This window comes from Scyliorhinus torazame, chromosome 16 (genome assembly GCF_047496885.1).
Source record: "Scyliorhinus torazame isolate Kashiwa2021f chromosome 16, sScyTor2.1, whole genome shotgun sequence".
NCBI lineage: Eukaryota > Metazoa > Chordata > Chondrichthyes > Carcharhiniformes > Scyliorhinidae > Scyliorhinus > Scyliorhinus torazame.
Window position 1 is genome coordinate 151,843,879 of NC_092722.1, and position 13,821 is coordinate 151,857,699.

At 39.1% G+C, this 13,821-nt stretch overlaps 1 protein-coding gene across 3 annotated transcripts in view; it reads right to left on the minus strand.

Moving 5' to 3' along the window:
• Window positions 1-17: 17 nt before the first annotated feature.
• edrf1 (erythroid differentiation regulatory factor 1) overlaps window positions 18-13,821 on the minus strand; it is a 127,339-nt gene continuing 113,535 nt past the window's right edge. For all 3 annotated transcript variants that reach the window (XM_072479223.1, XM_072479222.1, XM_072479224.1), the window contains 4 exons: window positions 12,530-12,683; window positions 9,024-9,139; window positions 6,722-6,876; window positions 18-2,630 (listed from right to left, as the gene is read on the minus strand). In XM_072479223.1, coding sequence (XP_072335324.1) covers window positions 2,459-2,630; window positions 6,722-6,876; window positions 9,024-9,139; window positions 12,530-12,683 — 597 coding nt within the window. In that variant the 3' untranslated portion in view covers window positions 18-2,458. The remainder of the gene's footprint in view (window positions 2,631-6,721; window positions 6,877-9,023; window positions 9,140-12,529; window positions 12,684-13,821) is intronic.

Here is a 13,821-nt window from a genome sequence, read left to right on the forward strand (position 1 = left end):
CAACACATCACAGACAGTTACTTTCATATTTTTATTAAATATATTTTTAAAATGTCACAAAGTATTTGTTCTTGTCTGTTGGCAGCAGGATGAACATTCTTCCAAACAAAATGTAATGTACTTCTGAACAAACTCTAGAGTCCTCAGCTATAGATATTTGTCCTTTTTGAACAGGAAGTGAAAAATCAGACTTTCAATTATAAAAGTCACAAGAATTCATATTTCAGATGTTGAAATATTTTTGTTGTAAACTATAAATAAAATATCCAACTTCATTTAACTTTCAATATATCTAATAAGGCTCCCTTTATCCTGTGAAAGCTACATTTTAGAGCTCGGTCTTCCACTTAACTTTTTAAAAATCTGACAAATCTCTAGGTGGATTTATTTTTCTCCAAACAAAATTCTCTCATTGAAACCAAAGCACATCAACAAAACTTCACAGAAAGACAAGGGGGAGAAAGCTGACCCAAATAGAACTTTCAGAATCTTCATTCACACACCAGTTATCAGGCAGACACACTCAACCCAGATTTTGCACATGCTTACATATTTTCCATTCTGCGCACACACATTTTAAATTTACAGTACATAAACCAATCTCAAAATTGAACCCTGATTTTTAGAATAACTCCAATTTACCTGGAGAACATCGCACACTTGGTTTCAAAATATACACACAATTATAGTTACAAAATTGAGTTGTTAGCAAAAATCCTGCAATTCCATTACACAACATACGTACTTGTAAATCTTGAAAGGCTTGAATTCATATTATTGAATTCACTTTATTAAAATGTAATGTGGTTCTTGTGGAAGTGTAGATCTTTAACCTACTGATCAATGAAAAGATGTCATCATGCGTATTATGTGTAACATTGTTTTCCTATCATATGCAATAGTAAAATAAGCAAAATAATTTTAAAATCTAGTCCAAAGTGTGTTATCTGCATTTTTTTTTTCATTAACTTATCAATAGTAGTAATGAGCACGAAAAACGTGCACCTTGAAAATTTCTCATAATTCCTACGTACCATCAGTGGATTGTTTGAATGTCAAAGCAGCAATTCATCCACTATCTCAAATACACCAACCTCCACTTCCAGAATTCAGTATGTACTATCTACAGGATGCACTGCAGCAAATCGCGAAGTGTTCTTCGCCAGTTTCGCAAAGCTAATGACCTTTAACGAGAAGGCAAGGACATCACCATGGAAGTATCACCTCCAAGTTCCCTGCCAGGTCATACATTTTCCTGACGTGGACATATAGTCCCATTCCTTCATTGTTGCTGGATCAAAAATCTAGTTAATATTGCTGTGGGAGCAGCTGCACTACACCAACCTCAAATAGGAAAGGTGGCAGCCTAGCATTCTCTTCTCATGAGCAAATAGATAGGCAATAAAAAAATGACTTTCCAAGTAATGCCCACATTTTAAGAAAAATGAAAAAAGTTATCCCGATGACTAATTAGCTGGTCAAGATCACAGATCTTCAAAGATCTAGTTTACTTTTTACTTTGAAATTAGCCCCATAACAATTTGTTCATGTTTCTCAGATGAATGAGTTTAAAGAGAAGTGATTTTTTTTTACTGTTTATTCATTGTAAACTAGGGAAACATGCTGGCTGACCTATTTATATATGAATATTCTGTTCAATAAATAACTAAAATGCAACTCCAAATTCCAACTTGTGATTGGTTGTTTAACAGTCATTAAAAAAGATACTGTATCTTCTAAATTCACTAATTGCATTAATCTAAAAAATGTCATTCATATTGCCAGTATTTACAATGTACACAGTAAGAAAGTATTTCATGTATCAATTCACTGACAAACCTTTGAATGTAATTTGAATACATATTGCAATTCACAAAAGAATACTATTACTAGTTTAAACCAAAGTTTATTTTGGTTACCAATTTTCTCCTCTTTTCTCTTGATAGCAGTGACCCATGCTGGGGTACTGATTTCCTCAGTTCCTCGTCAAGTAGCCATTCGTCAAGCTGAGGTAGAGTGTTTCAAGAAACTATTTAAATCTGAAGATGCCACTGCCCTCACCAGACATTGCACATATTCCCCTCCCAAGTGAAGGGAACTGAAAAAATATCAACAGCAGGGGTGATGAATAATCTTCCTCCCCCTTAGCTCAGGGATGTTAAAGTTGCAGCACCTTTACTGTCAGCTTGGCTGAAAGTAGGTTACTCAGCATAAGGCTGGAATCTGGGAACTTTTTAGTCTTTATGTCTCAATATGACATTCATTGTTAAATTATTGCTTTGAAGAACTAGCTTTTAATTAGTGCTAGTTATTAATTGTTGAAGTGATGTCCATACTGACCTGTAGGTGATGAAAGCCATTTGAAATATACCAATTTACCATTGAACAGGTTACTTTAACTGTCAACCCACATTTTATAACAGTGCTTTCAGTAAAAAAGTGGGAAGACACACGGTGGTCACACGGATCCACCTTCATCAACTGATGATTTAGATGATAATTGTTTTAATAAGTTCAGTATCACCTCCACTCTCCGCATTAGAGGGGTGTCCTTATCTGCTGTTGCCCGCAGCAATGTTGAATAAGCATACTTGTAGTTTTTCAATATTATTCGATCATCGCTAATACCACTGTATGAAACACAAAGAAAAAAACATTACTTTAGAAAGGCAGAATTAATACAAGATTTGATGAAATAAACCCTAATCAAATCTTTACTTTTACAAAGTTTCAAACAATCTTCATATGAAATACAATCTTTTCCTGAATTGCAGTTTGGTAACAGCCAGCAGCATTAGGGTGAAAGTAGCCAAAATTAAGGTACTAGTCAGATCTTGGGGGGGGGGGGGGGGGGGGGGGGGGATGAGGGGGATCGTACCAGAATTTTGCAAGTGTCAAATCTCACTGAAAAACGACGTGGAACTCTCCTGTTCCACAGACCAGTTTTATCATGGTATCTTGAAGCACTTCATAGAATTATAGAATTTACAGTGAGGAGGTCATTCGGCTCATCGAGTCTGCAACGACCCTTGGAAGGAGCACCCTTACTTAAGCACACGCCTCCACCTCGCATACCGCAACCCAGTGACCTCACCCAAACTTTTGTACACTAACGGGCAATTTACCAAGGCCAATCCACCTAACCTGCACATCTTTAGACTGTGGGAGGAAACCGGAGATCCCAGAGGAAACCCACGCAGATACAGGAAGTGCAAACTCCACGCAGACAGTCACGCAAGGCCAGAATTGATCGCTGGAACGGTGCGGCAGCAGTGCTAACCACTGTGCCCCCTTTGGAAAAAAGACATGAATGGGCGTGGTTTATGTCATCCTCGAGGTCTCTTAGAGACAGGAACCAGCTCAACGCAGATCTTTAAAAGGTGTCCCGACCAGCACTGCAGCCTAAGAGCCCTCATCACACATAACACAGGTCTCAGGGGCTGTAAGCAACATTGTAGATAGTTGCTGGTACGACCTCAGACCAGCAGGTGGCGGTATCCACCACGCGGTCTCGAGTCAGTGGTCATGTGACCAGGTGCTCAGATATAAGTGTCGGGCACATCCAGTGATTCCCAGATGTTTAAAAGACACACCCAAGGGTAGTTCCAGGGGAGTATAAAGAAACTCCGTAACTTGCTCTGTATCAGACCACTAACTTACCACGCGTGATTTAATAAAGAACTTGGTTTGGACAAGTCACAAGTCGTTTGGTAGATTCCTTGCTCGACATCGAACACCAAACACAACAGGGGGCTGTACCTCCCCCTCCCCCATGTAAATGAGATTCATGTTCCTGATTCTCGTGAAATTTTCTGCCCTCGCCACTGATGCCATGGACCGTGAGGATGGCCTCAAGATTCCACCCCTTGTCTCCCAAGTTGCCAATAGGTAGACGATGAAACAGGGAACAGAATAGCTCATTCAGGAGTTATTCCCATGCCATCCCCATTCGAGACAGAATTAAAATACTTCCACTGCAGATGGAATGTATTGTGAGGATTTCATTTTGGCAGTATGAACAGAAAAGCAGAATTTTTTGAGAATGCATGAAATTTGGAAATATTAATGTTGAGGGACTGGGAAAGAATACAAAAAGTTAGCATGCAGGCACAACAAGCAATTAAGGTGGCAAATGGCATGTTAACCTTTATTGCAAAGGGATTGGAGTAGACATAGAAAATAGGAGTCGGCCATTCTGCCTGCTTTGCTATTCAATATGATCATGGCTGATTCTCTATCTCAACACCATACACTCGCACTCTCATCATACCCCTTGACAGTAAGTCTAGAAATCTATTTCCTTTTTAAATGTATTCAGTACTTGGCCTCCACAGTCTATGGTAGAGTTCCACAGGTTCACCACTCTGTGAAGAGGTTTCTCCTCATCTCAGTCCTAAATGGCCTAACCCGTATCCTGAGACTGTGAACCCTTGTTTTAGACGCCCCCACCCCCCGCAGGAAACAACATCCCTGCATCCAGTCTGTCCAACTATGTCAATTTTATGACCCCCATGTTCTATGAGTCCTCTTCCCCCAGACACAGGAAGCAACATCCGTCTGCCCAGCTATGTCTGAATTTTATACATTTCACCTCCCATTCTTCTAAATTCCAAAAAATACAGGTGCAGTCAACCCAATCTCTCCCCAGGAATCAGTTTGGAGAACCTTTGCTGTACTTTATCCATGGAAAGTATATCTTTTCTTAGATAAGGAGTGCAAAACTGAATGTAATATTCCATGTCTGGTCTGACCAAGGCCCTATACTGCTGCAGTAAGACATCCTTGCTCCTGTACTCTTTTTGCAATGAAGGCCAACATACCATTTGCCTTGTTAACAGTTTGCTGTACCTGCATACTTGCTTTGAGAGACTGGTGTACCAGGGCACCCAGGTCCCTTTATATGTCAACATTTTCAATCTATCATTATTTAACTAATGTTCTGCAATTCTGTTACTCAGTCCGAAATAGCCAACTTCACATTTATCCACATTATACCGCATCTGCCATGTATTTGCCCACTCACTCAACTTGTCTAAATCACCCTGAAGCTTCATCACTCACATTTGCAGCTAATTTTGTGTCATCAGCAAATTTGGAAATATCGCTTTGGGTTCCCGCAGCCAAACGATTGATGTATATTGTGAATAGCTTAGGCCCAAGCACCGATTCCTGCAGGAATTCACTAGCCACTACTACCATTCTGAAAAAAAAACATTTATTCCTACTCTGTTTCCTGTCTGCTCACCAATTATCAATTCATGCCAATATATTACCCTCAATCCCATGTGCTTTAATTTTGCACACTAACCTCTTATGTGGGACTTTATCAAAACTTCTCTGAAAATCCACATCAACTGGTCGCCCTCCTCTATTCTACTAGTTATGTCTTCAAAAAACCCCAGCCAGGTTTCCCTTTCATAAATCCATGCTGACTAATCCCATTGATATTTTCCAAGTGTCCTGCTGTGTATCCTTTGTAATGGACTCCAGCATTTTTCCCGCTACTGACGTTAGGCTAATTGGTCATAATCTCCTGTTTTCTCCCTCCTTCCTTTTTTAAGACAGGGCTATGTTTGGCACCTTCCAATTTGCCAGAACTGTTCCAGAGTCTACAGAATTGTGGAAGATGACAACCAACACATTCATTATTTCCATGGCCACCTCCTTTAATACCCTGAGATGTAGATTATCAGGCCATGGGGATTTATTTGCTTTCAGCTCCAATAATTTCTCCAGCACTATTTTCTTAGTAATACTAATTTCCTTCAGTTGCTCCTTCTCATTAGACCCTTGGTTCCCTAGCATTTCTGGAAGTTATTTGTGTCATCCTTCACGAAGACAGAACTAAGCACTTGTTTAATTGCTCTGCCATTCCCTTGTTCTCCATTATAAATTCTCCCGTTTCAGGCTGTCAGGGACCTACATTTGTCTTCGCTAATCTTGTTCTTTTAATATACTTCGAGACTTTTACAATCCTCTTTTGTTATTTGCAAGTTACTCTCCTACTCTATATTTCTCTTAATCAATGTCTTGGTCCTCCTTCACTGAATTCTGAACTTCTCCCAGTTCTCAGGCTTTCTACTTTTTCTAGCAACTTTATGGATCTAATATTACCTTTAATTTCTTTTGGAAGCCATGCCTGGGCTGCTTTTTTTGTTGTGTTTTTGCACCAGAAATAAATGTATAACTGTTGCATTGCACACATTCGTTCCTTAAATATTAACCATTGCCTATCCACTGTAATTGCGCAATTATGTCAGGTTGAGAGAGTAAGCCATTTAAGACTACAATGAGGAGGAATTTCTTCACTAAGAAGTTGGTGAATCCTTGGACTTCTCGACCCCAGAGTACTGCACAAGCTCAATCGTTGAGTAGGTTCAAGACAGAAATTAAAAAATTTCTGGCGACTAACGACATCAAAGGATATGGAGATAGTTCAGAAAGTGGCTTTGAGCTAGACGATCATCCATGATCAAAATGAATGAATAAATAAGTGAGCCTAATCCTTGGCCTCCCAAGGAATCAATGGGGAACGGGCAGAAAAGTAGTTGGGGTAGAAGAGTATTGAATTGAATGGAGCAGCAGGCTCGAGGGGTGTATGGTCTACTCTTTTTTCTCATATTCTTATACACATATTTAAGTTGCACATCTAGAAGTGAATGTAACGATGCAAATAGGCACAAATTAATATACTGGTGAATAAATAAAGGAAATGCATTACCTGCTTTTTCTTTTTGAGGTCAGTAGTTTGATAAGTTGAAACAACAGAAAAGAAAGTCGAGCTTCAAACATGTTGACAAGGCTTATAATCTCTTCTTCATTAAGGCTGGAGGAATCATTTTCAGACATGTCCTGGCGTGCTTGGCAATTTCCTTGCTAGAAGGATCAATATGAATTTTAGCTCGAAATCATTTCTGAGTACTCCTGATGTATGTTACAATTTTTTTGTCAATTTTTAATTTTATGCATAATGAAATTAAAAATAGGTCAACAACATAATGGGCAACATTCAAGAACACGGTCATGATTTTAATATCGGCCAGTTTTCAGTAGATAAGTTTTAGTGTCAGGTCAAATCCAACTTAATGCAGTCAAAAACTGTATTTTAACCCCTGAACTCCCCTGTAGAGTTCCCACTAAATCTGCTGACCCAGCAGCAAGTACGCACAATGTGCAGCTTCAGCCAAAGGTCTATTAAAAGCAGGAATGCACCTTAAACAATCATTTACTCTGCATGTTTGCCACTGGACTAGGACAGCCCAGTTAAAATCCTGATGTCCATATGGCATTATCAAAAATTGAATATATCATTCATATGATTTGTATGTCCAATAAACTACTGCACAACCCTGCAATGCAATTGCTTCATGATGATGTGACTCCAACTGTCTCGAGTGGGGAATTTGAAACCGACCCCTTCAAAATCTGGACTGCTTAAAATCAAGACTGTCTCTTGGCTTCCATACTATTCAGAATCTATTTGACAGTGGCTATTCACCTCATCAAAGGTGTCTTACTAAATACCATACAGATGGAAACCTCTTTAACCGTAGTCCCCTCCGTATTAAACTGACCATCACAGGTACATGTGATCTACAGCCTGTGGATGACTGCAGTGATGTCACTGACTCTGCACCAATTTGTAAGCCACCCTCGGATCCTTCATTCTACATACAAGAAACTTGGCCTGTCCTTCAATATTGCCAAAACAAAATCAGCCGAGACCTGGTCAGACAAATATTCCATTTTCCATACATGTTGAAGGTGAGACTCTAGGACATTTTGAGCACTTCCCATACCGTGGCAATTACCTCTCTCAAAACGCCACAATTGACAAGGAGATCCAACACCGGATCCACTGTAACAGTTCAGCCTTCTACAAACTATGAAAGCGACAACAAAGATATTCGTAAGTCAACAAAAGCCATAGTATAGAGAGCACTTGTTGTTACCATGCTCCAGTACTGCAGCAAGACCTGGACTATGCATTAGTGATATAGAAGAGCGCTACAGAAATTCCATCAGCAATGTCTCCATCTAATCTTCCAGATTCAATGGGAGGCCCGTGAAATTCTAATGCCCTTCTTGAAGCCAGGTCCACAAGTACATGGGCAAAATTCCTACAAAATTTACTTTGAAGGGCTGGCCACTGTTTGGGTTGAAAATCAAATCCCCACTAAGTCCTGTTCTCTCTCAACTTTCAAATGGTCAACCTTCCAAGAATGACAAAAAAAAACTCTTCAAAGTCACACTGAAGATATCCTTGAAGTGCGACAGCATCAACCTTTGGCGAGCTTGCTGCCAAGTGCTCAGAATGGCGACAATCTGTCCATCAAGTTACATCATGCTTCGTGTCCCAACACCTTCATGATGAAGCAGAGCGATAGCAGAGAAGAAAGAAAAGGAAGAAAATCCTGTGCTCCGAATCCCATTCTTGCATGGCAATTCTTGCCCATGTACCTCAATATTGGCCTACTCAGTCACAGCAAGACCCAAGGCAGAAACTAGTTGCCATCCTGGAATAGGAGATACCGATGGATACATCAGGAAACATCTTCCTCTTTACAACGGGTATATTTCCAGTTGAGTGATAACAAGGTGTTTTTGAGGAATGTCAAGACAAGGGAATGAAATTTTTATTTTTAATATCCAATGCTATCACTAAGAATTCCTAAGTCAGGTAGAAAATTAAACCCAGATGCAAAATAAAGTTCTTCTCCTTGGCTGCCATTGTGATTGCAGAAAAGTACACCTTACTGCACCAGTGTGATGATTGCTTTTCTTACAGCAGTTTTTCTTTAGCAGCCTCTCAATAATATTGTTAACTGTGATCAGTTGAGTGCGGTCAACTAAACTTACTATGTAGTAATGTTTTAGCTAGCAGAAGGAAGGCCTCCTCCATCCTTACAGCCATTTAATCAGTCTGAGATTATTTCTGTCTCAGTTGAAAAGGAATATGCTATCTGCTTAATCAGTCAGTCCTTTCTTCACTTGCCCTACTAAAATAGTTTGAAAACAGTTACCAGTGCTTGGGCACATGAAAGTTCACTCTGGATAAGCTGAAAAGAATATTCTGAATTGATGATTATATCCAGTGCTCCTGAAAGAGTCTTCTGTTTTGATGCATTGCTGATCTGATCTACAAAGGGAACAAAAAACTTCACTGTTTATTTAATCTAGGATGCATTTTAAGAAGAAACATATCACAACAAGAAAATGAATTAAATTCTGAGTAAGCTGGTCAGTTTGTATTTAACAAACTTCTCATCAGCAACGTCTATTAGGAATGAAAACTTTAAATATTGCTTAAAGGTACGAAATTTTCATTTTAAAATGGACTAACAACTATTATTTGAAAGCAACCTTGGAAACACTGCACAATAATCTCCGTGCAGTGGCATACAAGTTATTCTGCCTACTAACACAGAGAAAAATAGTCTGAGTGGAAATATTGGGATGAAAAGTGGTTGTGACTCCAAAACCTTTAAAGACTCTTTCCACAACTTATCCATTGGGTGGAGTATAATGATTAATAAGTAAATGGGCCTAGAGCTGCCCATCAATTGTGTTTCCCACCCCCCCATTGGCACAATTATCTCGATATTGGCAGATCACAGAATTTGAAGTGTAATTTATGCACAATCCGAGTTTCTGCAATATTTACACTGGCTTTAAAAATGTTGTGTTAGATGTGTACTGTCCCCAGGGTGAATTAATCACCAGCAGGATGTTTCCACTAATTGCACTCATTTGTCTTATGTAGGCTCCAAAAATTAAGCTGGATCTCTCGATTGCATGAGTACTAATTGGAACATCTTGACAGATTAAACAAAAAAATGAGTACTGTGCCCTCCAAACTAACTAGAGAATAGCTTTGTAATTTTTTTTTGTCATTTTCAGTCATAATTTAAGATTTGATTACTCAGGTGGAGAATTGAGGCTGTGATTTAAAATGCTTGTTTTTTGTATTTTCAGCTGTATTAATCAAACTTTGCCAGATTACTGCACTCAAATATATCAAGGAATATTTTTTTAAAGCAAGGTTTTAATTTTCTAAAAATTGCATTTAAATGCTAATTCATGGAAAACTTTGCATTCAGTGATATGCAATGAATTTGAGCAGAAATATAGGAGAAAAAAAAACTTGTCAAAACTGGTGCAATTTGTGCTGGAATCATCATCGATTGCACAAAGTGAAACTGTACCCTGTGATTTTTATAATGAAGCAATAAAAGTAATGATATTCTCAGTACATAGGTTTTGATACCTCATCTGGAATAGACATTCAGTCTTTTGTACCGTAACGTCAGAAAACATTGCTTTACTTTGGAAGGGGTGTAGCACGGAGTCAGCAAAATTAGAACATGGCTACCAGGGATAAATTATATGAGAAGGTTACATAAATGGTTTGGATTCTTTCACATGAATGAGGGATAATCTAATCAAGGTATTTACAGTGATGAAAGGATTCACTGAGGTAGAGAAGTGAGTTCTTCTGATGTGGGAATCCAGAACAAGAGCACAATTATAAAGTTAGAGCACCTGATTGAGGTGGACAAAATAATGAGGGGATAGAGTGATTGACACCAAAACGCAATGCCAAAATTTGAAGTTTCAGTCTCCAACTTCTCTTGGGTTCCGTGGAAGGAATTGGGCTCGAAATGTTAACGCTGTTTCATCTTCACAAATGCTGTCAGGCCTGCTGAGTTTTTCCAGTAATTTGTATTTATTTGACATCTCTTGGTCTTGTCGCAACATAAAAATCCACAAAGAAGAAAGGTTCTTAAATTATTGACCTTCTGCTACTGTGGTTTCTTGAACTCACTACATGCTCAGGGCCGGTTTTGTCAAAGCAAATATCACGGTGGGGTGAAAATAAAGGCACAACAAAGTGGCCAAGCCAAATATACAGGTCTGCACAATGTTTATCATGGGTTCTTCACTGAAACTAAAATCCCCCAGTAGATATGTGATCAAGAGTCAAGCTGCAATGTGTCCAAATCATTCCTTGTTTCCACTTTTACAGGTTACCATTGCTTAAATCAACTTTTCACATTTGTTTAATTTGTTGCTTATTTTATTCCTCTTGGGTTTTCTTCTTCCCTCCTTCTGTCAATGTTCTTATATTATTCTCTTAGTGTTGTAACTTTAATTCCACTTGTTCAAACATTTCTCACAATCTTGCCCTGGAATATTTGTTGCTCTCTTGGTACCTCTTGTTTGAAGTATAATGATGATAAAGATAAAGTTCATAATATTGAACGACAGTTCAATCATGCCAATCACTGTAGTTTTGACACAAACATCTTTACTATATTATGTTGATCTCTATTAGTATGAATTAGCACTCAGTCTGTAGTGGCTAGTGGAAGAAGAGCACTAGAATTATGCCTGGAATGACAAAGAGGATGCCTTTAGTTGGGGAACAAATAGTATTCTAAGTTTTTGGGATGTATAGTGATGCAAAAGAGAGAATTGACCTAGTGCTTTGCAAAATATTTACCACAATATAATTTAAGAAAAAAAAGTCAAGGCAAAGCATATTAGAATAGGAACAGAAAGTAAATTATAGGCAAGTTTTGCCCAGTTTAAATGGTGTGTAGAAAAGCTAACGTAGAGCTGGAGAGGCTTTCTACAAGCATATTAGTTAGGCGTAGGACTACTAAAAGATATAGCAGTGAGCAAGTGTCTAAAGTCCTTGAACACATTGTCATCTCACAAATCTATGCTCATCTTTCTTGGAACTGCATGCTTCTTTTTCTCCCAAGGAGCTGTCCTATTTTTCATCTATATGTTGCTTCTCAGCGACATCATCCAAAAGCATAGCGTTAGTTTTCATGTAGGCTGACAGCATGCAGCACTACCTCACCACCACCTCTCTAGACTCCTCCAATGTTGCTAAATTATCAAACTACTTATCCAGCATCCAGTTTCAGATAGGCAGAAATTTCCTCCAATTAAGTATGGGGAAGACTAAACCCATTGGGTGGGAGCTCCGCCATGATAGGGATGGTAAATTCCAGCCATTGCTTTCAATGCACACTACAAACTTAATTCTATAACAACCACTTCATCCCTCTCTCAGATAACAGTCTCAAATAAAACCAGCCTGTTCAACCTTGGTGTCACGTTAGAGCCTAGAGCCAGAGATGATCTTTGGAACACACATTCACGCCATCACTACCACCTATTTCCACCTCTGTGACATCATCTATCTTTACCTATCTCAGCTCATCTGCTACTGAAACCATTATTTGATGCCTTACTTCTGGCTGATTTCAGACATTCTACCCTCCACAAATTTGAGATCATTCAAACTTTGCTGCCTGTGACTTAATTTGCACCAAGGCCCGTTCCCCACCACCTATGTTCTCTGATCTACATTGCTTCGTCTTGGATTTTAACATTTTCAATTATGCTCCATTATCCCAATTCTTTTAAAAATCCAGATTTTGGCATTGCATCCACCAGAGAAAATTTATACCTTTTAAAAAGCCAGTTGATTTCTGAACGGTAAATATTTACTTACTTGCCATCTGAAACTCTGAATATGCAACCCGCTCTAACTGAACTCGCAGCAACTCACAAGGTGCATCTTTCAACAACAGAAACAATTTCACAGCCTTATTGTAATGGAGATCAGCCAAACTGCGGTGTTGCTTACGAAAATGGTCATCTCCAACCTGTATTTCAAAGAAAGAAACTGCAATTCAATTTCCAGTTAAGAATCAAAACGTTATTCTCACCTTTGTAAGGATATGTTAACTAAATCAGCAAAATTATTTTTGCGAGGTTCCTTCACCCATTATTTCTGAAGATAGACTTTTTGGATCAAGTGGCCCATGTTAACATTTAGGTATATTAGATTAAATAATCCAACTCAGGTGACCAGAACTTGCTGTTCGGATTTTAATTTACAGAACTAGAAAGTTAATTTCAGTAAAGAAAAATAGGTTCAGGTTTTATTAAAATAATTTTCTGGACCCAGGACATGCAAAGCCTTCAAAACCAATAGAACATAGAACGATACAGCGCAGTACAGGCCCTTCGGCCCACGATGTTGCACCGAAACAAAAGCCATCTAACCTACACTATGCCATTATCATCCATATGCTTATCCAATAAACTTTTAAATGCTCTCAATGTTGGCGAGATCACTACTGTTGCAGGTAGGGCATTCCACGGCCTCACCACTCTTTGCGTAAAGAACCTACCTCTGACCTCTGACCTATATCTATTACCCCTCAGTTTAAAGCTATGTCCCCTCGTGCTAGCCATTTCCATCCACGGGAGAAGGCTCTCACTGTCCACCCTATCCAACCCCCTGATCATTTTGTATGCCTCTATTAAGTCTCCTCTTAACCTTCTTCTCTCTAACGAAAACAACCTCAAGTCCATCAGCCTTTCCTCATAAGATTTTCCCTCCATACCAGGCAACATCCTGGTAAATCTCCTCTGCACCCGCTCCAAAACTTCCACGTCCTTCCTATAATGCGGTGACCAGAACTGTACGCAATACTCCAAATGCGGCCGTACCAGAGTTTTGTACAGCTGCAACATGACCTCCTGACTCCGGAACTCAATCCCTCTACCAATAAAGGCCAACACTCCATAGGCCTTCTTCACAACCCTATCAACCTGGGTGGCAACTTTCAGGGATCTATGTACATGGACACCTAGATCCCTCTGCTCATCCACACTTCCAAGAACTTTACCATTAGCCAAATATTCCACATTCCTGGTTTTCCTTCCAAAGTGAATCACCTCACACTTCTCTACATTAAACTCCATTTGCCACCTCTCAGCCCAGCTCTGCAGCTT